Source organism: Tamandua tetradactyla, chromosome 11 (genome assembly GCF_023851605.1).
Source record: "Tamandua tetradactyla isolate mTamTet1 chromosome 11, mTamTet1.pri, whole genome shotgun sequence".
In the NCBI taxonomy this organism is placed as follows: Eukaryota; Metazoa; Chordata; class Mammalia; order Pilosa; family Myrmecophagidae; genus Tamandua; species Tamandua tetradactyla.
In genome coordinates, this window is record NC_135337.1 from 78,817,168 (window position 1) to 78,843,241 (window position 26,074).

Here is a 26,074-nt window from a genome sequence, read left to right on the forward strand (position 1 = left end):
GGCCAATTGAGACCCCAGCTCAGCGGCTGCTCCCTACATCCCTGGCAGATCCTTTTACCCGGAGTACCCCCATGTGTGACCTCCTCCTCCCCACCCGCAGGGCTCAGCCAGCCTGCCCGGGCCACCCCTGGCTTGTGGCCACCGAGGCCATCCCTGTCACCACCCCAGCGCAGCCCCAGCCTCAAACGGCGTCCGGGCACCGAGGAGGTGCCTCACCTGTGTGCAGGGGCCGTGTCTCCCCAGGGGCAGGGATGGGGAGTGAACTCCTACCCCAAACCTCTGGTTTGCCACCCATCCCCCAGCTTTCAATGTTTATTTCCTCTCTAAACTTACAGTTGGATTTTCATTTCTTTTTTCTTTTTACTACTCCAGGCCTCTCCTTCCCCATTCTTGATTTTGGTCTGATTTGCTGAGTCAGCCCTGGTCCTGCCTTCTCCACCAGTGGATTGGGGTGGGGCTGGGACTAGATCTCCTGGTTGATTGATTGATTCATTCAGCCAAGATTTATTGAGCATCTACCCTGGGCCAGTCTTGGTTCTAGGTCCTAGAGCTACAGTAATGAACAAAGCCTGTGCAAAGGTCCTGGGGCAGGGCTGGGCTGGCAAGCTGGAGGAGCAGTGAGGAGGCCCGTGTGGCTAGAGCATCAGGAGCTAGGGGGAGAGGAGGAGGAGGGGAGGGCAGGGAAGGGACAAGCAGGGCTTGCAGAGCTTGCAGGGCTTAGGGGGTCACTGGAGGATTTGGACGTTCACCCTCAGGGAGGTGAAAGCCATGAAGGGCTGTGGGTACAGGAGGGAGATGACCTGACCTGGTGCTCCCAGGTGCTGCGGTGAGGACAGTATGGGGGTGAGGGTGGGAGCTGGGGGCCAGGGTGGAGGTGACTTCGGGTCCACGTGTGGATGATGGGGGCCACCCACAGGTTGGGGAGAAGTGGGCAGATTTTAAAGGCAGAGTCACGTGATTATGCTGAAGGACAGATGCTAGATTTCAGGGGTGCCAGACCCCTTCCCTGCATGCTGGGGACGCACAGCCCTTCAGGATTTGGGCAGTGAGGGAGCTTTCCCTGCCTCAGTTTCCACACCATGCAAATGGGGAGAACGAACCCCAGCTGAGGCATGTGTGTTTGCAGAGGAGGGGGGCGGGCCCGGCGTTGCTCTCTCCTTCCTCGTTGGACACTTCTGGGTGTCTGCAGAGGGCAGATGCTGGCCCCAAGGGAGCCCCTCTCCCGCCCCGTTCCAGTGTTGTGGGACAGGAGGACGCTGAGCTCTCGTCACCAGGAGACCCAGGGCAGGGTCTGCAGGAGAGGCAGGAACCCAGGGGACAGCTGAGTGAAGGGGGCACAGCTGGCCTGGCAGGCCCTGAGGGGTGGGGGGCCTTCTGAGAGAGCAGTGGCACCTTCCAGGCCCCGGGCTGGGTTCCCACTTCGGGCCCAATCCACAGATGAAGACACCAAGGCTCAGAGTGGGGCCATCCTGGGCGAATGAAAAGAGGACGGCTCAGCCTGCCCTTTGGGCACTCCCAGGGGGCTGGGATGGTCACCTCATATGGGTAGTGGGCAGCAACCAGCACGAGGGTCCATTAGCCCCTGTCTGGGACGGGGAGGAGAGGGAGCCCTGCGAACTCACTCACCGAGCCCTGGGCTTTGGGCAGGAGGAGGAGAGGAGGGGGCCGTGGCTCCCTGCTGGGTGGCGTGGGCCGCCCAGGGCTGCTCTCCCGGCTGCAGCCTGTCACGCCTCCCCTCCCTCCTGACTATTTTTAAAGTCTAATTTCCTCGAAAACAGGCGGCTCACTCAGAAGATAATCGGTCATGTCTGGGGTGGGGAGGAGCGCGAAACCTTGCCCTGCCCTTGCCATTCCTCCTCCCCCCGCCGCAACCCCGGGGCAGTGTAGCCCCTCCAACCTCCAAGCACCCCCCACCGCCTCCGCCAGGTGGGCCTCTGGGGAGCAGCTCTAGGGACCATCTGGCTGGCGTGCGGACAGCTCTGTGCGCTCGCATGGGTGTGGGTGGCAACCCTCCCCACGATGCTCTGCCACCATGGTCCCGTTTTCCCTCCCCCCCACATGTCCTCCCACCCCCCTCCGTGACCCTCCCACAGCAGGAAAAGGACTTTTTCACGGCCATGGAGTCGCACTCTGCACCCCTTCCAGGCCCCGCCCACAGTCTTGGGAGGGATCCCATTGGGTCCCATTGGGGTCACCCACAGGCACAGGTGGGGACCAGACGTGGCCCCTGGGCTGAGTCCCGAGGGGTACGTGTGAGTTGGCCCTTAACATGGAGCAGGGTACGCCGAGGTTTCGGGGAGACCCGTGGAGCTGTCCCCAAGCGACACCTCGAGAGGAGGGCCTGCTTCTTTATCCCCCGCTGTGCACTCGGGGCACCAGCACCTCCTGCTTCACTGCCTCGTCCCCCGCTGCGGAGCAGGGCTGGGTGGACACTCGGGTCCTGGGTGGACAGCCGGGGGTGGGCCGGTCGGGCTGGGATCACAGGGGCGGGCGGGTTGGGTTTACGGGGCATCGGACCTCCACAGGGGACCCATTAAGCAGAAAGCCCAAGAAAGGAAGGCTCTGGGTGGGCACAGCAGGGACCCGCAGTGTAGGTGGGCGAGGTCGGTGCCCGGGGCCTGGTGCCCACCCCCTCAGGAGCCCCAGGCAGGCAGGCCGGGCAGGACAGGAGCTGAGGCCGGCGCCCTGTTCCCTCTTCCCTGCGACCCGGGTCTGGGGGCCTCTGGGGCAGAAATACTGGGGGGGGGGCCCCCAAATGAGTTCTAGAATGTTCCTCTCCTGTCCACCACCAACTTCCTGCCTTCTCTCCTTTTCCTTCCCCCACACCCTAGACGCAAAGCCATGAATTGTGCTGCTGTTGGGCGGCCAAAGAAAATATTATGTCAGCTTCCAGCACCTTCCGCCACTTGCTCACTGCCACTCCTCCCCCGTGGCAGACTTGGGGTGGGCTGGATCCCTGGTTCGTCCCCGCCCAGGCCTAGGGGGCCCTCTCCTGGTCACGCACATGGCCGGCCTGTGCTGTCACAGCTCCCAGCCAGCGGCCTGCCTGCTGGTTTGGCCTCAGTGTCTCCATCTGGACCATCCCCTGGGGCGCCGGAGGGCGACAGTGGCACAGGGGACCAGCTGGGGTGAGGGGGGCAGCTGAAAGAGGGCACAGCGTGCGCACCCTGTTGGACCCACTGTCCTTGTGGGTGTTTTAAGATATGAGACATAAGTCACACGCCTTTTTAAAGGATACTTTCAGCTGGTGGTTACATATTCGCAAAGGTAGACAACCATCAACCCTATCTAATTCTAGAACATTCCCAACCCCTCATACATTAGAGTCACTTCCCGTGCTCCCCTGCGCCATCCCTGGCACCTCGGGTTTTCAGCACATCCCTCCTTTACCAGAACCTTCCAGCAGCTTCCATCCCACTCGGGGTAAGAGTCCAACTCTCGGCTGGGCCTATCGCTTTCCTGCCCACCCCCTTAGGTCCCCCCTTCTTGTCCTTGGCCCCAGGCTGGGTCCTCCCTCTCCACCTCTCCTGGGGTTGTCCACTTTCCGGGCATTAAACCACCCCCTGCTGCGCCCTAACAGCACCTGCACCCTGTCTCCACGCCAGGGTCCTCCGGCAACTCACACCCAGCCTTCCCCAAACTGCCCCTCCCATGTCCCCCATCTCAACTGAGGATAGCTCTGTGCTTTCGCTGATTGCTCCAAGCAGACCCCTTTGTCATCCCTGACTCGACCTGACTTGCCTTCCGCCCTGCTCCAGTTGGCACAGCCTGTCGGTCCTGACATCACTCCCAACACACCCACCTCTTCCCTCCTCTGTGCGGTCCCCAGTATCACCCATTTGAACCCAGACCGTCACCTCCTCCCTGGGCCCCCAGATCCTGCCCTTGCCTCCCAGAATCTGCCTTCCTGCAGCAGCCAGAGGGTGCCTGTGAGCACCTGAGTCAGGGCCTGTCCCTCCTCTGCCTACAGCCCTCCATGGCTCCCACCTCCCTCATGGTTCAAACCCAAGTGTTCCCTATGGTCCCCCAGGCCCTGCACGCCCTGCCCCATCCCCTCCCTGCCCTCCCACTCACCCCCTCACACCCTCTTCTCCAGCCACAGGGGTCTTCTCGCTGCTCCTCTAACACGCCAGGTACGGTCTTGCCTCAGGGCCTTTGCACAGGCTGTTTTCCCTTCCTGGGCCTCTGGCCTCTGGTGTCTTTACTTCCTTTTGGTCTAGCTTCCATGCCAGCTCCCCAGAGGGCCTGTCCTGATGGCCTAACCCATTAGGGTTTTTCCAGCCTGCAGTATTGACCAACATAGGATTTTTACATCTGCTTGAGTCCATGTTCACTGTCTACCTACCCCTGAGGACAGGGCCTTGGTTTCCCTGGGTCCTCAGAGCTTGGCACACCACAGGCTCATCGAGGGGCCCCTGGGGCCAGTTCAAGCCAGCCCTGGGTCAGAGCGGACTCACATGGTGACTGGACTCCAGGATCCTCCCCCCTCCCCCCCACTGATGTCCACACTCCCTTGGGCGTCCCCATTGATGGCTGGGCCTAGCCTGAGCCGACAGACACAGCGTTTTCCACCAGGTTTCTCAGCTGCTAGCTCCGCCCTGCCCCCTCCTGTGGGCAGGTGACCTGTTTTCCTGCCCCAGGGATGGCCGTCTGGGTGAGTCCCCAGCCCCGTCCCTGCCCAGGTCTCTCCACTTGCTCTCTGAGGTCTTTTGTTCCCTAGGACTGCAGGAACAAAGTACCACAGGCTATTGGGTGGAGGGTGGGGGGCACTTAAAACAACAGACGCTTCGACTCACCCAGCTCTGGAAGCCGTATGTTTGACATCCAGGTGTGGCCCAGGCCAAGCTCCCTCCCTCCTGGCTGCCCCAGCTTTGGGGCTTGTGCTGCATCCCTCCTGTCTCTCTCTGCCTCTGTCGTCATGCAGCTGTCTTCTCCCTTTCCGTGTCAGTATCGGAATTTCCCTCCCATGGGGACACCTGTCACCTGGGACTGGGGCCCACTGCCACTATCCTGGCTTCCTTTTGACCAGCGATGCCTCAAGGTCACGTTCACGGACCTTGTCAACCCCTCACGGTGGCGTTTCTGGAGGAGCCAAGCCTGGGAGTCTTATGCTCCTAACGAGTGGCTCCTGCTGGCGTAGTGTCCGGGGCAGGCATACCCACCGGCCCTCGCTGTGCCGGAACTTTCCCCCTTCCTCATCTGCCATGGGTGCGACTCACCGGACTTGGCAGGAGATTTGTCCCATGTGATTCCTTTTTCAGACCCAAGAGACCCTTGCCACAGTTTGGGAACTGATGCCCCAGCTCCAGGAAACACAGCAGCTGCCCCTGCCCAGCAGTGTCCCATCCCCTCTGATGGGCACATGGCGGGGAGCATTTGCAGGTCACCTCCAGATCCAGCTGCCATGTGCTAGCGTCCCACCCGCCCAGCGCTGGAGTGGTGGGGGCCAGAGGTCCCCCCGAACGATCTGGCAGGGGGGTGTGGAGGAGGAGGGGCAGAGCTATGGGATCTGGGCTGGATGGGACAGGGGCCCTGGAGGGGGCAGGGCATCCCAAGAGGGCTTGGACATGTGTCTCTCGTGGTGACCTTGGGCAAATGACCCACCATCCCTCTCCACCATCGCTGGTGGCTTTGCTGGGTCTGGGAGAGGCTGGAAAGGCTTCTCTTCGTGAAAAGTGCTCTGCTCCCCGACCCGTGGATCTCCACCCAGCCCGGACCCCCCCACCTCTGTGAAATGGGTCTCCTGGGGCTAGAGTCCCTGTGCCGCCCGGCTGGTTCCTTCCCGGGCCTCTAGGGAGACTCTGTCCCCTCCTGGGTCACAGGTGCCTGCTCCTGTGTGGGTACTCGGGGGTGAGGGTGGGGGTAGGAGGGCAGAAGGGGTTGGGGAGACCCTGGTCAGGGCTGAGGCTCCCCAGTACAGCGTCCAGCATGGCCTGGCCTCTGTCTAAAGTCTCCCTTCTCTCCCATAGGTTTGGCTCAGAAAAAAACGGCCCTGACAGAGGTGAGTTTTGGGGTCAATAAAGGGCCTAGGGGATCCCCTCCCCAAGCTCCCTCCTCCTGGCGTGGCAGAGAGGCTGTGGGGGGTACACGTTCTGTGTGGTCCTGGGGAGGCCCGTGTCCCCACCTGGCTGGGCCTGGGGCTTTGGGCAGCCCACAGCACCCCTCCCCGAGGGCAGGAGGCCTCAGGCCTCAGGGGTGTCTGTCCTGCACCCCGAGCTGTGGGGGTGCTCGGGGAAGGTCCATGGGCCTCGAATGTACCTGCATGGAGGCCGTGCCTGAGGAGGCGAGGGTCATGGGGAGAGGAAGTCACGGGGTGGGTGGGAGCTCCCTGGGTCACAGCGGTGCAAGTGGGCAGCCTGGGCAGAGGGAGTGTCACCCCAGATGGCGGCGAGAGAAGGGACCTGAGCCTTCCGGGCCCAGGGACGCTGAGGCTTGGGGCATCAGCACCCATGTTCCCGAGTCCAGGGGGGCAGGGTCCTGGGGTCCCAGAGGAAGTACAACTCAACGAGGATGCTCAGAAGCCACCGGTGGCCTTGGGCTTATTGTGTGCCCTTTGCACTGTCCAGAAAGGAATAAAGACGATGCTAGAAATACCCCACCAGTGCCCGCATGCCAGGGAATATCACCCTGCCAGGAAGAAAAATGACATTTTCAAGGAAGAACCTTGAAAACATGAAACTGGGTGAAAGGAGCCAGGCCCCCAAAAAAGCAAATAGTGCCTGATGTCACTTCTGAGAACTGTCTAGAAACAGCAAATGCACAGAGCTAGAAAGTAGATTAGAGGTTCTCCGGGAGGGGGAAAGGGGGAGTATAGGTTTGGTGGCTATGGAGGAAAGGAAAGAAAAGAGAGCTGCCCCCCCCACCTGGGGGGAGCCGCCATCTTTGTGCCTGTGGAGTGTCCTTCCAGAACACTCTGGGGTTTACAGACTGAGACACGGTTCACAGACCTTTACAACTCGCCGTCATGAAGCGGGATTTAGTGTATTTGCAGAGGTGTGCAGCCGCTGTTCTAATCAATTTTAGAACAGTTTCGTCACCCCAAGAAGAAACCACGGGCCTGTTACAGGGGAACCCCCTTCTCCCAGCCCCTGCAGAATTGCCTATCCTGGACATTGCTTATCAGTGAAATCTTATAGTACGTGTCCTTTGGTATCTGGCTTCTTTCACTCAACGTGAGTGACGTCTTCAGGGGTCACCCACGCTGCAGCATGGACCAGCGCTTAACTGCTTTCTGCAGCCAAATATTCCGTTTTCTGGACAGGTCGTTTTGTCCATCCATCATCTATCGCTGGGCCCTCAAGCTGTTTCCTCCCATTGGCGATTGTGCACCACGCTGCTAACAGCATCCTTGTGCAAGTTTTGCGTGGATGTTTCTCAGTTTTCCTGGGTTGAGACCTGCAGGGGCGTTCAGAGATTGGACAGTGTGGGGCCCAGAGGCGGGCAGGGGACAGAGAGCCAGGGTGTGTGGTGGGGGCCCTGGGGGATTTGAGGGTCCACCATGAGCCCTGGGGGCAAAGGGTTCTGGAATGCTGTGCTGGGCCTTCTCAGCAGCTCCCTTTGTTATCTTACCCAGCACGGCACCATGTATTAGCCCGAGGCTAACAGACAAACAGACCCACAGACATTGGCCGTCTCCCCAGCCAAGTTGGGGCAGAGTGTCAGGCGGTCCCAGGTGGTAAGGGATGGCATGGGATCCTCGTTCGGCCCTGGGGATGGATTTGAGGGGGCAGAGATCTAGGTGAGAGAGTGAGCTGCGCAAGCATTTATTTGGGAAGAGCCTGTGCAAAGGCCCTGAGACAGAAGCAGATTTGACAGTACAAGAGAAAACCTCTGGGCAGGCCAGTATGGTAAGAAGCTGAGCTAGACCCTAGACTGCCTGGAGCCCTGGGGTACGTCCTAGGCCCATACTCAGAGAAGTAGGGGCCATTCATGGCCTGAGGGGATCAGGCCTTGCCGCGAGCTCACAGGCGCCCACTGGTTGCAGTGGAGAGGACAGACTGGGGTGTGAGGGTGGAGGCCTTGGAGAGGACAAAAAGCAGGCAGGTTCCGGAAATATCTGGAAGGCAGTGCTGGACAGGATTTCCTGAGAGTGGATATGAGATGGGGGAAGGGATTTGAGGAAGCTGCAGCTTCGGCCACCCCCTAGGGGACTGTTGTCCAGAGCCCAGGGCTGGTTTAGGCCCTGGGGAGATGGCCCAGAGGCATTGAGGCAGGGGGTGGGGGGTGGGGTGGGCGGGTGGCAGGCCCAGACGCTGGCCAGGGCAATAGGGAACCAGCGATGGTGGTGGCAGTGGGAGGGGTTCCCTCAGAAGGGTTCCCTGGTGGCCAGTGGGATAACATGCTGCTCAGGGCTGCACTTAGAGATGGGGAATGGGCAAGAGGTGTGGGGAATGGACAGGGTTTCCTGGAGTCCGGTGGCTGCCTGGGGAGAGGTGCCATATGGGTCAAGCTGGTGGGAACATTCTAGACAGGTGGCCAGATGGGCCTTGTAGGCCACAGGTGCACAGAGGTTGTTCCTTCAGGGACTCCAGCCCTGCAGGCCCGACTGTCCCTGCCCTGATCTCCTGGGCTGCCTCCTTGCGGGCCCCTTCCTACAGCATCCTTCCTGAGCAGAGGTAGGTGGTTCAAACCTGAGGGCCTGCTCTCAGGTCAGTCGTCCTGGGCAGGGCCCTCATCCGTGGCCACTTTGCCCCAGTGGACACTTGGCAACATCTGTGGTTGTCATGATGGGGAGGAGGGGAGCTGCTGGCATCAAGTGGGCAGAGCCAGGGGTGGCATCTCCATACCCTCCAGTGCCCGGGACGGCCCCCATGGGATGACCCATACCCCAGGTGCCCACAGTACCCAGGGAAGGATCATCTGAGATAAAGGCAGCGTGTGGCCCCTGCACACGGAGGGAGTCCAGCCCTTCAGTCTTCCCACCTTTCTTAAGAAGCTGGAAGCCCTGAGCTGGATGTAAGCTCTTCTAGATTTTAAATGCTGGACGTGGCACGGGCTGACAGACTCCACTCCAAGTCTGCAGTCCATCTCCCCTGCCCTGCAGAGGCCCAGCCCAGGATTCCCTGGGGCTTGGTGACTAAGCCCCTTTGTCACCAGGATTCTGACCACAGTTCTGATTTTTAATACTTCCTGTTTCCTATTTCCTGTTTTCCAGGTGCCATCGATGACTGGACAGCCGGGTCCTGGCCACGGGAAGAAGTTGGGTCATCGAGGCGTGGATGCATCTGGCGAAACCACCTATAAGAAGGTTTGTCACTGTTCTTAGCCTAGTATTGCTGGGAGGAGCAGTGGACAGCAGGGATGGGTCTCTATTAGTATCATAGGAGCCCATCTGCTCTCTGAAGCATCTCTCCTCCACACACAATGCGCAGAGCCCAGGCACACCTGGCTCAAGGCAGAGGTTATCTCGGCAGGACTTGAGCCTTGAAACCCTGGTGGGGGGACAGAGGGGTTTCCTGCTGCACCGTGGTTACCCCAAACTGTGGGCAAGGCTCTCCATGACTTCCCTGGCTCTGCGGTCACCGTGACCTTGGGCAAGCACGGCCTCTCTGAGTCCTGGTGCCTCCTTGAGAGAGTGAGGGAATCACAGCTCCCCTACCCTTCCCCTCAGAAAGTTCTTAGGGTGCGCCTGGCTGAGGGCCCAAGAAGCTGTAAACGCCCCTGCCTCAGTGGTGTTATTTTAACATAGCGGCTTTATTGCGATGTAATTCACACGTCAAACAATTCCCCCTTTTAAAGGGTACAGTTCTGTGGTTTGTAGTATCTTCACCGAGTTGTATAGCCAAGACCACTATTGCATTCCAGAACATTTTTATCCCCCCACCAAAGAAGCCCCAAACCCATTACCGGTCACCCCCCAGCCTCTGGCATCCACCAGCCTCTTTACTCTGTCTCTAGCTTTGCCTGTTCCAGACATTTTATATAAAGATTGCATAAGACATGGCCCATTGTGTATGGCATCTCTCACTGAGCTTCGTGTTTTTACGATGTCTCAGAACTTCATTCCTTTTTATGGTTGAATGATAACACTCCATTGTGTCTGTGCTTGGACCACATTTTGTTTGTCCCCTCATCCACCGAAGGGCATTTGGGCTGTTTCCACTCCCTGGCAATTACGGATCCTTCCAGAACATTAATGTGCGAGTTGGATAAGTTTTCACTTCTCAAGTCTATACATAGGAGTGGAATTGCTGGGTCACATGGTGACTCTGAACTTAACCTTTCGAGGAACTGCCTGACTTGTCTCCAAAGTGGCCGCACCATTTTCCCTTCCCTGTGGCGCGGGTGAGGGTTCTGATTGCGCCCTGTCCTCACCAGCGCTTGCCGTTGTCCATCTTTTCCATTCTGGCCGTCCTGGCTGGGATAGAGTGGAGTCTCGCTGTGGTTTTGATCTGCATTTCCCTGATGGCTAATGAGGTCGAGCTGCTTCTCCTGTGCCTGTGGCCTTTGCCTGGACCTGCTTTGGAGAAATGTCTATTCAGTTGATGGCATTTTGAGAGGGTTGGACATGGAGGTGGCAGTGGGGCTAGGCAGGAGCTGGGGTTCGGTCGCAGAGGCAAGCTGCTCACCCAGGCGAGCCCAGCAAGGAAGGAAGGGCTGCTCCAGCGGCGAGAACTGACTTCCACCCACTTTCCCTGTCCCCTCGGCTGGGCCACGGGAGTCCCGGAGACCAGAGTAGACTGGAAAGCCGAGTGCTGGAGTAAACCTGCTGCCTAGGACTCCCGTGATGGCCTTAATAAAGATGGGAGGGGAAACAGAGATGGCTCTTGCTTCTCAAGCATGTGCAAGCTTTGCCCTCAGTGCCTTTTGTCGAATCGATGCACGGCAGCCCTTGGAAGGGCTGGTGCTGCCACCTCCATCCCCATCTGCAGATGAGGAAACTGAGGCACAGAGAGGCAGTGCCTCTCACCCAGAGTACCCGTGTGAACTGTGTGGAAGGCGCTAGAAGGAACCCAGGGCACTGATGTGAAAAGAGTGTGGACACTGCTGTATGAATTCTGCCACCCCCCAATCCTGGCAGCGGAGCAGGGCCCTGTGTGGTGTGACAGGGGTGTGGGGCTGTGTTTGCGTTGGAAACTTTCCTTCAGTGGAATTCCTAATCACCACGAGGCCACTTCCCTGTGTGGAGCCCAAGGGCGGGTGGGCATCTTCGCCTTCCCTGGCTGGGCGGACACTTCCGGAAGGTGGTGCTGAGAGTGAGTCGTGTCCCTGAGCCGATGCCAGCATGGGGCCTGGTGCCGGCCAGATGCCCGGCAGGCGTCCCAGGGCCACAGCGCCTTAGGGGAAACCCGGGGTAAAGCTGCAGGCGGGAGGCCAGTCCCTGCCCTCCTGATATCCCGTCCCAACGGGGCCTCTCCTTCCGGCTCTCACCCTGGGGGGTGCTGAGGGTGGGCAGGGCCAGCCCACAGAGGTCCTGACATCCCCGGGTTTCCCCACAGACCACCTCCTCCACCCTCAAGGGGGCCATCCAGCTGGGCATCGGCTACACAGTGGGCAACCTGAGCTCGAAGCCGGAGCGCGATGTGCTCATGCAGGACTTCTATGTGGTGGAGAGCATCTTCTTCCCCAGGTAGGGCCCTGGGGTACCTGGGGAGTGCCTGGCCCTTGGAATAGGCACCAGATGCCTCTAATTCGAAACACCCTCTCCCATCCTCCCAGCTCCCTTCCCTCTGAGAAGAGCTCTGGCCCTCTCCTGGCATCTCCTTGACTTTGTCCTCAGACCCTGTGTTTCTCCGGATATTACCTTTCCATTGAATCAGAGAGACCCAATACAATAGTGGCTTAAACAAGAGAGAAGTTTATTTTTCCCCCTCTTGTAAATCTGATAGCCCAGAGCCGATCCGGTGGCTGTGCATCATTGGTGACCCGGGTTCTTTCTGTCTGGTTGCTCTGCCATCCTCAATATGCAGCTTCTCCAAGCTGTGGACTCAAGTGGGCTGTTCAAGCTCCAGCCATCACATATGCATTCCAACAACATCAGGGAGAAGGAGGAAGGGAGAACATACCTCTTCCGTTTAAGGGGACAAACAGGAAATAGCACGTGACTTCTGCTTCACTCATACCTCCTTTCTCAAAATACAGTCCATATTTGTCAGAATGCCATCACACAGCCTAGCTACAAGAGAGACTGGGAAACAGTCTTATTCTGGCAGCCACTTGCCCATCTCACTTTTTTATATTTTGTTTGGGGGTTGGGGCATGGTCTGAGACTTGAACCCAGGTCTTCTGCAAGGAAGGCAAGTATTCTACCACCATCCTACATTTTGAACTCCTAATGCTAATGGAAGAAGGGGTGAACAGTTAGTGGGGGACAACCCAAGACTGCCCACAGCCTCTTTGTCCCGTCAGGAATCCCATGTGGCTTTTGGATATTGGACATCTTGAGAAGCCTAGAAGTTCTTCACCTAGAAGCACTGTCCTGGGCCAGGGAATGATGGATGGGCCACTGGGAGTTGGTAGGGAGTTGGGAGAGGCTCTAAAACACCACTGTCCCTCATGGGCTTCTCCTTTCTGTGTCTTTTCCACAGTGAAGGCAGCAACCTCACCCCTGCCCATCACTTCCAGGACTTCCGGTTCAAGACTTATGCACCCGTCGCCTTCCGCTACTTCCGGGAACTCTTTGGGATCCGGCCAGATGATTACTTGGTAAGTGTATGAGTCAGCTATTGCTGCATAACGAATTACTATAAACTTAGTGACTTAAAACAATGCACATTTATCATCTCACACTTTCTCTCAGCTGGTTACTTGGGTGCAGCCATGCTAGATTCTTTGCTGCCAGTCCCACGAGACTGCAGTCACAGTGTCAGCCAGAGACACAGCTGGGGAAGGCCCTGCTTCCCAGCTCATGTCATCATTGGCAGGACCCAGTTCCTGGCTGGTTGTGGGCTGGAGGCCTCCATTCTTGCCACCTGGCCCCCTCCTTATGGCTGCTTGCTAACGAAAGAGACATGACAGGCAGTCAGAGGGGTGACTGTCCCCTCTGTTTTGTCCCCTCCGCTGGTTAAGAAGCAGATGGCAGGTCCTGCCCAAGCCCAGGGGGTGAGGTGAGGACACCAGGAACTGGGCATCACATGGGGCAAACTTAAAGTCCGCGCTCCCCACTGCTGGCTGTGGCTTTATGATCTCAAATTAGAAAACTCGAAACCTAGGCCCTGCCATGTGACCTCTCCAGTCACTGTCAGCACTCCTCACGGCCGCAGCAAGGCGTATGATGGAGTGCCGTACCCACGGCATCCTCTGAGTGCCTCGGTTATACTCTGTTCCTTAGAGGCCTGGAGATCCTTTTCCAAACCTGTCCACCCATCATTTCCTAACTCTGTCTCAGGGAAAACCTAAAATACATAGACGAGAGGCTCCGTACGCATTTAATGTGTTGCGTCTAATGACTGCAGCAGCTGTCCTCGGGGGCAGACGCCTGTCGGTTCTAGCGCCTCTCTCTCATGGTGCCTCTCTTCCTCGTGCGTTTGGCCGGCTTTCACTGTGAGCTCAGGCTCAGATCATCTTGATTTCTGGGGAACCGGAGCCTTAGAGACTGCGCTCTGCCAACCAGTATTTGCCACTGCGGGGGGCATGTCTGACTCCAGAGGGCTCCAGCCTGGGGTCGTGGTAGGAGGGCGAGCCCCGGGAACGTGCCCATCGGGCAAGCGGGAGCTCCACGTCCCCACACCTGGGGATGCTCCTGGCTGCAGGAGGGACAACCAGTGCATGCACGCTGCCGTCAGCCCCAGAGTAGGGGTGCATCCCCAGGCCCCGGTGCAGCGTATGCAGCCTCTTGGGAAGGGGGGGAGCCCACACCCCAACTTACTCTTACTGGCCCAGATACCCAGGGAGACAGAGGTCGGAGGTCCATCCATCCACCTCTCTCTTCCAGTCATTCCTGTTCTTGTCTCTGTGTCCCAGGAGACGCAGGCTATGTGGCCTTGAACGAGTTACTTCACCTCTATGCCTTGGTTTCCCCCTCTGTCAAATGGGGTGGTCATGGGACTGCTCCTTCTGGAGCTTATGGGAGCAAGTCCACAAACCTGGTTCCAGCTTGGGGGGGTGTCAGTGCACAGCAGGTGGCACCCTTTCCCTGGTCAGTACCCTCCCTGTGATGGGGGGCGCAAAGCCGAGCCAGCCCCACCTGTGGTTGCATCAGGTGTGGCTGAATCCAGGCCCCTGGAGGGGTCTCCAGCCCCCACCTCTAATGCTGCCTTCTCTGGGCCTCTCTCTTCACAGGTGAGGGTGGGGACAGCTGCTCAGGCCAAGGCCCCTGCCATGGGTCCCCATTCCCAAGTTCCGCTCCTCTGTGCAGCCACCACCAGCCCTGAGTACCGCCAGGGCTTGCTCCCCACTCAGCCACGTGGGATTCATGAGCTGCCCCCACTCTAGAGGTTCAGGTCCAAACGCCTAGTTGCCAGCAGGTCCCAGGCTTCACGCCAGCTGTGGGTCCCATGCCATTTTCATTTCCTGGGCTGTTCAAGCAAATACCATGCAATGGGTTGGTCTCAACAATGGGAATTTATTTGCCAGTTGTTTTGAGGCTAACGGAAATTCCAAATCAAGGCATCATCTAGGCGGTGCTTTCTTCCAAAGGCTGGCCTCTTGGTCTGGGCCCGTCACATGGCAGGCAGGGCTCATGGGAATCCTGGCTCTCCCTTCTCTTCTGGGTTCCTTTGACCTTTAACTCTTTGCTTCCCCTAGCTTTTTCATTCCACCTATAAAGGACCCCAGTAATAGGATTGAGAGCCATCCTGAGGGCTTCATCAAAAGGCCCACCTTACAGTGGCTCACAGGCGCAGGATTGGATTAAGTTTAAGAACATGCTCTTCTGAGCTGCGGCAAGCTCCAGGCCACCACCTGTCCCAAGGAAAGGCCCCTGCTCGGGACAATGGGCACGCATCTGGGGAAGGTCGCAGGCTGTGTCTGAAGTGATGGCAGCTGGTGGATACATCTGGCCTCGAGTCGCCTACCCTGGGCACCCTCAGAGAAGGGGAACACTGGGGCATCTGCCTCCAGCCCTGTCCTGCTGACAGCCTTACCACATCCACAGGGACCCCGAAATCCACACGTCTCCCCATACATACCCCATAGCCTTGGAGGCCTGAGCCTACAGACCACCCCCCTGTCCCCATTCCCCTCTGTTAGCAGTTTGCTTCCAGAACTTTCTCTACTTATATATCAAGAGGACGAATGTTGCAGGTTTTCTTTTGCACAGACCTCGATGCATCCTTTCTGCTGCCTTTTTCACTCAGGACTTCAGAGCGTCTTTCTCCTTCCAGTTGGACCCGATCCACTGAGGGAAGCTTAGGCTGCTTCTGGTCTCCCTGTCCCAGGTGGTCACACGTCTCCTGGAGTGTGGTGACACCGTGGGACCAGCCTGACCGTGTCCTGCTGTTTCCAGGAAAGCGCGGAGCGGCTGCCAACGGTTTGGGGAAGAGGATGGAGGAGTATGGGCGTGGGTGCCTGTATTTTTACGTGGATATTTGTGGCTCAAGGCTGAGGGCGGAGAAGGGACAGACAGATGGCCAGGGCTGGCAGCGGCTATGGCTTGGACACACTCCCCCAGCTCCCGGAATCGGTCCTGACGCTGCCTTCACAGGAATTCCGTCAACTGGGCCGTGGAACATGCCGGAATCTAACTGCTCCTCGCCCCTCACTGCTAGACCGCCCAGGGCAGGCCCTGCCACCACCCGCCCAGACACCCAGATCAGCTCCTGCTGCCATCCGCGCTCCATCCGGCGGCCAAAGATAGCCTCTGGAGGAGACAGAATGCTTTCCACGTCACTCCCTGACTTGGGTGTTCTCTTGGCATCTCCTTACCCTCAGATCAAAGCCTCCTCACCACAACCCAGGGGCCACGCTGCTCCCCGCAGGAGACCTTCTACCCATCTCCCACCCAGCCCTGCCCTTCTCCTTGCGACTCCCCGCCTCCTGTTCATTCGGCAGATTCCTGCTCAGCATTAGACAGCGTCAGCCCAATGGGGAGCCCACTGTGACCTCTTGTGTGTATACCAGTGGCGGTCAATTAGGATTTGGGGGCAGTGGGGCGAGAATCAGAGAACCCCACCCAGACAGCCTTAACCACAGGTGGTGGTTTGCATTTCATTAACCCAAAGGCCCAGACTCTGCAGGCTCTGTTTTTTTTTGAAAAAAAAAACAAAACAAGGCAAACTGTTTTTTGTTATTGTAAAATGTAACATATATGCAGAGCAAAGAAAGCAAAAAGCAATAGTTTTCAAAGCACACACCAAGTACTTACAGAACAGATCCCAGAGTTTGTCGTGAGCTATCATTCTACCATCTCAGATTTTTCCTTCTAGCTATTCCAAAACACTGGAGGCTAAAAGGAATATTAATATAGGTGATTCAGCAGCCATACTCGTTTGTTAAATCCCATTTTCTCTGTTATACCTCCTCGTTCTCCTTTGATCTTTTCCCCATTCTACAGGGATCTTTGGGCAAGGCCCTTTCAGACTTTTCCACATTGAGAAAGGGTTTCGACACTAAAGGATTGGGGGGATGTAATTAGTGGATAATCTTGGAGAGGCTGGTCCCTCTGGGTTTCAGGATGTATCTGATCTAGGAACCCTCTGAGAATTAGAGGTTCCAGGAAGACAAACCAAGTATATGAAACTTCTGTAGAGTCTCAGTTCTAGCTCTAAGTTTTCTTAAGAGTCAACAGGAGTGATGTTGGTTGGGGTTTGGCAAACCATGGCAATTAGCACTATCTAACTGAAGCTTGCATAAGAGTAGCCTCCAGAATAGCCTCTTGACACTGTTTGATCTCTCTTAGCCACTGATGCCTTGTTTTATTATACATATTTTCCCTCTTTTGGTCCAGAAGGCATTATCTGTCCCATGGTGGCAGGGCAGACCCATCCCTGGGAGGCACACCCCACGTTGTAAGGGAGACTCTCAGCCCTGGAAGTCATGTCCCACATAGTGGGGAGGGAAATTATTTCCTTGCAGAATAGGCCCTACTTTTTGCTCATTCACTTAGCAACATTTATTGATGGTCTACTGGCTATATTTATTGATGTCTGGGAAAAGAGTCTTAGCCAGGTGCATTGGTTCCCGAGTACACTGTGGGGTTTGTTCAACTAATGAAAGAAGGGAAACAGCCCTGTGATCAGTGTTGGGGACTCTGCAGTGAATAAGTCACATAAAAGCCCCTCCCTTCATGGAGCTCATTGTCCAAAGGCAGGTGGAGGTGGACAGTAAATCTGTGGGTGAAATATAAACGTTAGTGAGGAGAGAGATGAGGGATGCCAGGGCCATAGGGGGTGTGGCGGGGCTATGCCTCAGAGATGGCTGCGCCTCAGAGATCTACTTCCTTGTCTTTCTGGTCTGCTGTGCTTGGGGTTATGGCTTCCATCCAGAAGGTCGCCTCATGGTCTAGCATAGCTGCTGGGGTTCCCGCAGTCACATCAATGTACAAGGCAGGAAGTGGGTGTGAAGGAGAGAAGGGCAAAAAAAGGAGATGAAACAAGCCCACCATATCCACTCAATTGGGGAAGAACAGTCTTTTCAACAAATGTTGGTAGAAGCAGATATCCATATGCACAAGAATGAAAAAGGACCTCTGTCTCTGCCATATACAAAAATTAACTCAACATGGAGCAAAGACCTAAATATAAGAACCAGACCATAAAAACTCCTAGAAGAAAATATAGGGGCACATCTTCAAGATCTTGTGGTAAACAATGATTTCTTAGAGTTTACATGCAAAGCACAAGCAGTGAAAGACAAAATAAATGGGACTTCCTCAAAAACAGAAACTTTTGTGCATCAGAGGACTTTGTCAAGAAAGTGAAAAGACAGCCTACTCAGTGAAAGAAATAATTTGAAAACCACATATCTGATAAGGGTTTATTATCCAGAATAAAGGAATCCTATAATTCAACAATAAGAAGAATAAACAGCCTAATCAAATAATAGGCAAAATACCTGATATTTCTCAAAAGAGGGAATACAAATGGCTGAAAAGCACATGAAAAGATGCTCTGCTTGACTAGCTGTTAGGGAAATGCAAATCAAAACCATAGTGAGATAGCATCTCACACCTACACGAACAACCACTATTGAAAAAACAGAAAACTGCAAGTGCTGGAGAGGATGTGGAGAAAGAGGCAGCTCATTCCTTACCGGTGGGAATGCAGAATGGTGCGGGCCCTGTGGAAGCTTTGGCAATTCCTCAGGAAGCTAAGTGTAGAATTAACCATATGGCCTGGTAGTCCCCTGCCACTCAGTGTAGACACGGAAGAAATGAAAGTAGAGATACAAACAGATGCTTGCACACTGATGTTCATAGTGACATTATTCATAATTGTCAATAGATGGAAACAGCCCAGCTGATAGATGGATAAACAGAATGTGGTCTCTACATACGATGGAATATTATTCCACCTTAACAAGGAATGATGCCCTGATGCATGTGATAACACAGATGATCCTGGAGGACATTATATTACGTGAAATAAGCCTGGCACAGTAAGACAGCTATTGCATGGTCTCATTAATATGAACTAATTATAACCAGCAAACTCATGGAGTCAGACTCCAGAATCTAGGTTACCAGGAGACAGATTGGGGTTAGACAATGGGGAGTTGATCCCTAACTTGTGCAGAATTTCTATTTAAGCTGATGGTAAGGTTTGGAAATGTTGGGTGGTGATGGTAACACGTGATTGTGAGCGTAGTAAACAGCACTGAATGGTATAGGTAAGTATGGTTAAAAGAGGAAACTTTAGGATTTATATTTTACTAGAATATAAATTGAAGGATAAAGCCTAGAACTCTACAAGCGAACCCTACTTGGACAAAGGACTGTAGTTAATGGCACAAGTATATGAATGATGTTTCATGAATTATAACAAACATATGACACTAACACAAGGTGTTAATAGGATGTTATATGGGGGAAATTTATAAGCCTAATGTAAGCTATGGACAAAAGTTAATACTACTATTTAATCGGCTTTTATCAGGTGTGACAAATGTAACTCCTGTTAAAAATATATAATCATACCACAGTGCTATCATTAATTATAACAAGTATGCCACACCAGTGCAAGGTATTGGTGGCAGACTGGGGTATGGGAATCCTGTATTTGACGCAGGATTGTTCTGAAAAAAACACAACTTCTCATAAAAATAAAAAAAATTTTAAAAGCACATGTATTCGCTCTGTCACCCTTTTAAGGAGTGCCCCACTTAGCATCTGATTACTGCCCCTTGGCCAAAGCTGAGCTCTGTAGCCTCTGCTGGCTGCAAGGGAGGCTGGGGAAAGAGTCTTAGCCAGGTACATTGGTTCCCGAGTACACTTGGGGGGGGTTGTTCAACTAATGAAAGCAGGGAAACAGCCTGTGGTTTGAATCCTTGCTGTATGGGCTTGGGCAAGTCACTGCCCCTCTCTGGAGGTAATGCCCACCAATCCTCGGGCCTGTTGCAGACCCGAGGCCACCAAGCGTTTGTGCGTTAGAACCCCAGGGCCCACGGTGGGTGGGTGGTGACCTCCCTCGCCCACTCACTGCCCCCACCCCTACCCCTTTTCAGTACTCCCTGTGCAACGAGCCGCTGATCGAGCTCTCCAACCCGGGTGCCAGCGGCTCCCTCTTCTACGTCACCAGCGACGACGAGTTCATCATCAAGACGGTCATGCACAAGGAGGCGGAGTTCCTGCAGAAGCTGCTTCCTGGCTACTACATGGTGGGTGGTCCCATCCAGTGCCCTGTGGTGGGGAGGACGGGGGGAGGGGCTAGCATCTCCCACCCCCAGCCCACATGGCTTGACGGTGCCCGCTGGGGGTCTCATTCGTCCACACCATGAGCTTCCCTCCAAGGGTGCCCCCTCCCAGCCCAAGCTACAAACCCCTCTAACCCTGTCACCCTGAGCAATTCCACTCTGCCCCAACTTGTTTCCCCAAGCCGGCAGGGACAGGCGGCTCCAAGGTGATGCCAAACAGTGGACCCACCCTCCTGGACAGGCCCATGAGAGACCATCTTGGGGGACCCTGGAGACTCGCCCTTGCGGTTCCTCCCATCAGATGGTGTCTAGTCACTGCTGTCCTTTTCTCTGGTCACATGGCCCTGGTAGCCTGCCCTAGGCCCCATCTGCCTGAGCCTCAGCCACGGCCCCTCCCTGCCAACACCCTCTGAGCCTGGGAACCTGGCCCTCTGGGCTGCTGCAGAGAGCCAAGTGGCCAGGTGGTGACTCAGAGGCCTGGGGGAGCTGGAGAAGCTGCCAACTGGCACTCCCCAAAGACCGGCTGCCATGCCCCCTTCTGTGCTGTGATTCACCCCGACAAAGGGCACGGATGGGTTGGGGGAGCAGGCGGGAGCCTCCAAGAACAGGCCACCTGCTCCGCTTGGAGAGTGGCCTCTCACCCTGCTGAGCCTGGCGAGCTCCCCTCTGAGCAGCTCTGTGGTGACTCGTTTCTCCCTTGGGGTGTCCTACATCTGCTGTGACTGATGCTTAGGTGGGACTCCTGGTTTCCCTGGGTCAGGACCATACAGTTTCCAACCAGGTCCTACATATGCTGAGCCCGGCAGGCCAGGCGGGCTCGGTGACACAGCCGTGCTCTGCAGTGGCAAAGCCTGGGTGGCGACGCACTCATGAACGGGCGTGCAGTGTTCCAGAAGGACTGTATTTATGGACACACCGACATTTGAATTCCATCCGTTTCACATGCCACAAAAGATGTTCTGATTTATTTTTTCCAACTTTTTTTTTTTTTCTTGTAAAAACCATTCTCAGTCTGTGAGTATTCAAAGGCAGGCAGTGAGATTGGATCTGGGACCTGGTTTGCTGATCCCTGGTCCTGGGCCTGCCCTTCCACCCCCTCAGCTCCCCCCATCCCCATCCCACCCCCGGGACCGGCCATTGCTCCTGGGGAGTCTGATCTGGTGGAAAGACAGCAGAACTCCTCTTGGGAGCTTCCTGTGGGGTTCTGTATTGAATGGGCCCAGGTGCCCCCAGGGTCCACGGGCAGGAAGCACTGTTGCCTTGTCATTCGCTGGCCAGCACCTGCCGCGTGCCAGGAGCCCACCTGAATGACACGGGATGGGGGGACAGGGCCACAACCCTGCCCTTGGGGGCCGGCAGCTGACAGTCTAAAACCACTGCAAAGGTCACATAACACGTCCATGCATGGCCTCAGTGGGGTGGTCACAGTCGAGTCTGAGGGAGCATCAGGGAGGCTGGAAGCTTCTGGAAGGACTGTAACCGTCTCCCCTGGGGCTTAGCGTCTGTCAGATGGGGAGACCCACAGAATGCAGCGGAGGGGAGCACACAAGGCCCCCAACTGAGCCTCCCTCCCTCTCCCACCCCTAGAACCTCAACCAGAACCCCCGGACGCTGCTGCCCAAGTTTTACGGGCTGTACTGCGTGCAGTCAGGGGGTAAGAACATCCGCGTCGTGGTCATGAACAACATCCTGCCCCGCGTGGTCAAGATGCACCTCAAGTTCGACCTCAAGGGCTCCACGTACAAGCGGCGGGCCAGCAAGAAGGAGAAAGAAAAGAGCATCCCCACCTACAAGGACCTGGACTTCATGCAGGACATGCCCGAGGGGCTCATGCTCGATGCCGACACCTTCACCGCCCTCGTCAAGACCCTGCAGCGGGACTGCCTGGTGAGGAGGAGCCTGCAGCCAAAGAGGACCCCTGGCCCACGGCCTCGGGGAAGTCCTGCCCAGCTGGGATTTGGGGCCTGGTGCCAGGGGCTTGGATGGGTGGGCTCTGCTGGGGAAGGGGGCAGGTAGGGAGTTTGGGGGAAATGACAAGCTTGAGGCCTGGCCCCACCTCTGTGTGGCGCAGCACTCGCAGAGGCTGCTTATCTGTGCCTTGAGGTTGCACAGGCCTGTGGAGGGGGATGTCACCGTTCTGAGCAGCACCCCCAGATCACAGCAACCCTGCCACCACCACCACAAGCCCAAGCTATGACCACAGCACCAGGCCTCCCAGCTGCCCGGCTGTCCTAGCATAGATTCAACTGGCAATGAAAACCCATAACCCAGGGCAGGGCAGTCCCAATGCCTTCCATGGCCCAGAATTGAACAAGGGGTGTGGTGTCCCTAAAAAGCAACTGCTGCACAAGCTGTTCACGTCCGTGATGAGGGCAGAACAGGTTGGCCCTGCCTCTGCCCACTGCACGCCACCAAGTCCTAGTGCTGTGGTGACAGCCCCAGAGCCTGGCACCAGGCAGCCTGGGATGTCCAGCCCAGCTTTGCCACATCCAGCTGAGTGGTCCCAAGCCCAATACCTCCCCCTCAGTGCCTCAGTTTCCCCATCTGCTGAATGGGACAGTTATCTAGCCCAGCCCTACAGAGAGTTGTGGGGTGGGGGGTAGAGTCTGACCTCCCGGGGATCTCAGCCAGCCTGCCCTCCGAGACCCTGGCTAAGCCCCCTTAACCCCCGGGGCCCAAAAGATCTCCCTCACCCCCACTTCTGCGAGGAGCAAAAGGGGGCTCAGCGAGGTGGTCCCCAGCCTGCAGCTCCCACCTGGTGGGCTGCCTCTTCCACCCCACTGGCCCCCTGAGCCCACGGTCCCAACCCCCTGACCCCTTTGAGAACTCAAGAAACACCCCCCCAGAAAGCTTCCCAGGTGCATCATATAGGGCGTACTTCGGGGGGTCTTGGGAGTTCCCTGGGGCATCCACCCACCTTGGGGTGCACCTCCACACAGGAGTGTGTTCTGGAAGGACTGGGGGCTACCATCAGAACACCCTGTTGGGAAGGAAACTTCCGCGCCCTGACCCGGGATCGGCACTGTGGGGTAACCCCGCAGGGGTGCTGGCCTGGCTTCCCCACAGGGCGCCCCCGGCTGGTTCCCGCAGTGTGCTCTCCTCAAGTCTGTCCGGCACCGGTTGCTGTGCGCCCGGCCAGGTCCTGGTGGGCGTGGCCGTGATCAGAGGGCGGGGCGTGGGGAAGGGGCGGTCCTGGCCCTGACCCTCCCGCCTGCCACCAGGTGCTGGAAAGCTTCAAGATCATGGACTACAGCCTGCTGCTAGGGGTACACAGCATCGACCAGTACGAGCGCGAGCGGCAGGCGCAGGGCGCCCAGAGCACGGCCGACGAGAAGCGGCCCCTGGGCCAGAAGGCACTCTACTCCACCGCCATGGAGTCCATCCAGGGCGGCGCGGCGCGCGGCGAGGCCATCGACACGGACGACACGTGGGTGCCTGGGCTGCAGGAGGGCAAGGGGTGGGGGCCGGGTCTGGGTGCTGGGGGCCTGGGTGGGCGGGGCCATCGATGCATCGGGGCGGGGCTATCTGGAAGGGGGCGGGGCCATGGAGGTATTGGGTACTCTCCAGGTGGAGGACCCTGGGCAGGGGTGGGGTTATCTGGACAGATGACATGTGGGTGCTTGGGTTGGGGGAAGGCAACGGGTGGGGGCTCGGCCGTCCAGATGGAACACAGGCTTGCCCAGACTGGGTAGGTGGGGCCATCGATCCTTTCAGGTGGGGCTATCGAGACGTGGGGGTGGGGCCACTGAAGCGGACCACGTACCTGTCAGGGCTCAGGGGTCTTTCCAGACCTACCCCTACTCTCTGAGCCACATCATCCATTCTCCTGCCCACCCCCTCCCCTGGGCAGGTTCTGGGGGTCTCTCAGGAAGCCCCGGTCTACCTTTGTGGCTTATCTTTCTCCCTTGCCCACATGGAAAATGGGTAGAAGGGGGCTGGTGCAGAAGTGGATGGAGTAGGAGACCATGGCAGATTCCAGAAACCTCCCTGAGCCCTGGTGCACACCCCCCCTCGCCCCTTGCCCCACAGCTGTCCTCAGGGCCCGGCAGCCAGGCACAAGGAGGAGATGGGGAGCATCACCTCCTCGCAGGCCAGGAAGCAGAACCTTAAAGATGCCGAGAGGAAACACAGGGCTGAGATGCAGCTGACTTAGTAGCCCAGGGTGGGGCGGAGCTGAGAATCCTGCATCCACAGAAATAAGAGGCAGTTACCACAAGAGACACTGATGAACAGGGCTTGAGAGAGGCTGATGTTGGTTGAGCCTTAACCTCTGCTGACTCCAGAGAGGCAGAGATAAATCAGCCCTGCCTAGGGTCCCACCCTTTGGGGACTCGGGGTTCAGTCAGGGAGACAGACTCAGGGTCTCCCCCTCGGCACAGCTGACATTCGGAGCCCATCATTCTCTGGGGTGGGGGCGTCCTGGGTGCTGGAGGGGAGTGATCGGCGTCCCTAGGCTCCACCCACCCCATGTCAGCAGCAGTCTCCTTCCAAGTTGTGACAGCCACAAATGTCCCCAGACATGGCTCAGTGTCCCCTGAAGGCAAAACCCCCCAAGGTGAGATCCAGGGCCATAGACAGTGTCAAGGTCATTACCCTCACTACAGCAGCCCCCGATGGTCGGGTGCAGGGCTGGAGCCTCCCTGCCTGACCTGTTCAGCCCTCCTGAGACAGGAGGATTGCGTCACCCTCTTTTTTCAGATGAGGAAATGAAGGCTCAGAGAGAGTGGGTACTTCCCAGGAAGCACAGCAGCTGGGGGTGGGCCATGCCCGCATTGGACACTCACTCCGGAGGACACAGGGGACTTGGCCCAGGGCTCCAGGTTCGGGGGTGGGCATTAAGGGACACAGCACACAGAGGCCAGGGCCCCCACCTTGTTCTCACTCCATCCTGGCGTTTGTAGGGTCTGCACAGGGCACGGCAGGGAGAGGCCAGGGGAGCAGGTGAGCGCAGCAGAGCATGGCATGCAGTGAGGCCTGTTGCCGGCACGGCAGAGCAGAGGCTCCTGGGCAGCTGCTGTAGTGTGTGACCCCACTAACTTGGGGCTGGGACCTAAGAGCTGAGTAATGTGGTTAATGACCCCATTGGCCCCCAAAAGCCCCTCCCTGCTGGAGCGTGTGCGAGGACACGTGTGTATAAGAATCTCCGTGTGGGGGTGTAGACGTGTGTGCGTGCCCAGGCCTGGGAGGCAGGGCCCTCAGCACCCCCCACCTGCCTGCAGCTTTCCCCAGGTTGGGGTCCTCAGTGCTGGGACCCTTTCTGGGCATCGCAAGGCTATTCTATATTGGGAGCTGTATGGAGCCCCCAGAGGCTATTGGGACCCCTGGATTCCAGGTTTCTCCTGCCCCCGGCGGGAGCCCCCCACGCCAGCCCCAGCTCCCCATGTTCTCAAAGTTCTGGAACCAGCCCGGGACCCTGAGAACGGGGCAGGGCTCTGGGTCAGCCTCTTCGTGGGCCATGTGCAGGCTGATCCCCCAGCAGCCTGCTCTCCCCATTCCTGCCCATCCCCGTGGGGTGCTGACCGGTGCCCTCTCCCCCAGGATGGGCGGGATCCCTGCCGTGAACGGCCGAGGGGAACGCCTCCTGCTCCACATCGGAATCATCGACATCCTCCAGTCCTACAGGTGGGTGCCTGGACCCGCCCTGCCCGAGACCCTTTGTTTCCACAGCTCCCCCAGTCACCTGGCCACCGGCTTCCTGCTTTCAGGCCTTCCTTAACCTTCCAGAAAACACCTGCCTCTCTTTCCCCAGACTGCTATAACAAAGACCTGCAGACAAGTGAGAAATCGATAGTCTCCCAGTTCTGGGGGCCAGAAGCCCAAAATCAAGATGTCAGTGGGCCTGGCTCTCTCTGAAACCCGTGGGAAGGAATCCGCTACCCACCTCGCTTGTGGCTGCTGGCGTGACCTCCTCCCCTCTGTCTGTCTCTCTGCTGTAGCCAGACTTCCCCTTCTTACAAGGACTCTAGTCACATTGGGTTAAGGGCCCGTCCTACCCTGGTATAGGGCACTGGCACCATCTGCCACAAACCTCTCTACAGATAAGGCCCCATGTCACGGACCTCAGGTCAGGACTCTGGCCTGGCTTTTTGAGGGGCACGGTTCAACCCAGACCGGCCTCTTTGCTGCCTTTATCACAAGCCTGGCAGGGAGGCCTGTCTCCCCCGTCCCGGTGAATCCCCTTCTGGGATCCTCCCGAGAGAAACCGCAGTCCCCGATGTACACGCAGAGGCCCCCGATGGCAGCAGCTACTGCCAGGGCCAAGGCCAGAAAGTCAGTGGAGCAGGAGGGGCTGGCAGTCAGCTGCTCCTGAGCTCAGCTGCATCTGCGAGCGCCTACTCTGTGCCAA

The 26,074-nt window shown here is 57.2% G+C and overlaps 1 protein-coding gene across 7 annotated transcripts in view; it reads left to right on the top strand.

Moving 5' to 3' along the window:
- Positions 1-26,074, top strand: part of PIP5K1C (phosphatidylinositol-4-phosphate 5-kinase type 1 gamma) — an 81,060-nt gene that overhangs the window by 39,413 nt on the left and 15,573 nt on the right. For 5 of the 7 annotated variants that reach the window (XM_077121166.1, XM_077121162.1, XM_077121163.1 and 2 more), the window contains exons 2-9: positions 5,970-6,001; positions 9,155-9,247; positions 11,439-11,569; positions 12,528-12,645; positions 19,540-19,692; positions 21,316-21,615; positions 22,950-23,155; positions 25,267-25,350. In XM_077121166.1, coding sequence (XP_076977281.1) covers positions 5,970-6,001; positions 9,155-9,247; positions 11,439-11,569; positions 12,528-12,645; positions 19,540-19,692; positions 21,316-21,615; positions 22,950-23,155; positions 25,267-25,350 — 1,117 coding nt within the window. Of the gene's footprint in view, positions 1-5,968; positions 6,002-8,282; positions 8,616-9,154; positions 9,248-11,438; positions 11,570-12,527; positions 12,646-19,539; positions 19,693-21,315; positions 21,616-22,949; positions 23,156-25,266; positions 25,351-26,074 lie in introns of those variants that run through there. The other 2 variants (XM_077121164.1, XM_077121165.1) reach the window with 2 other exon arrangements.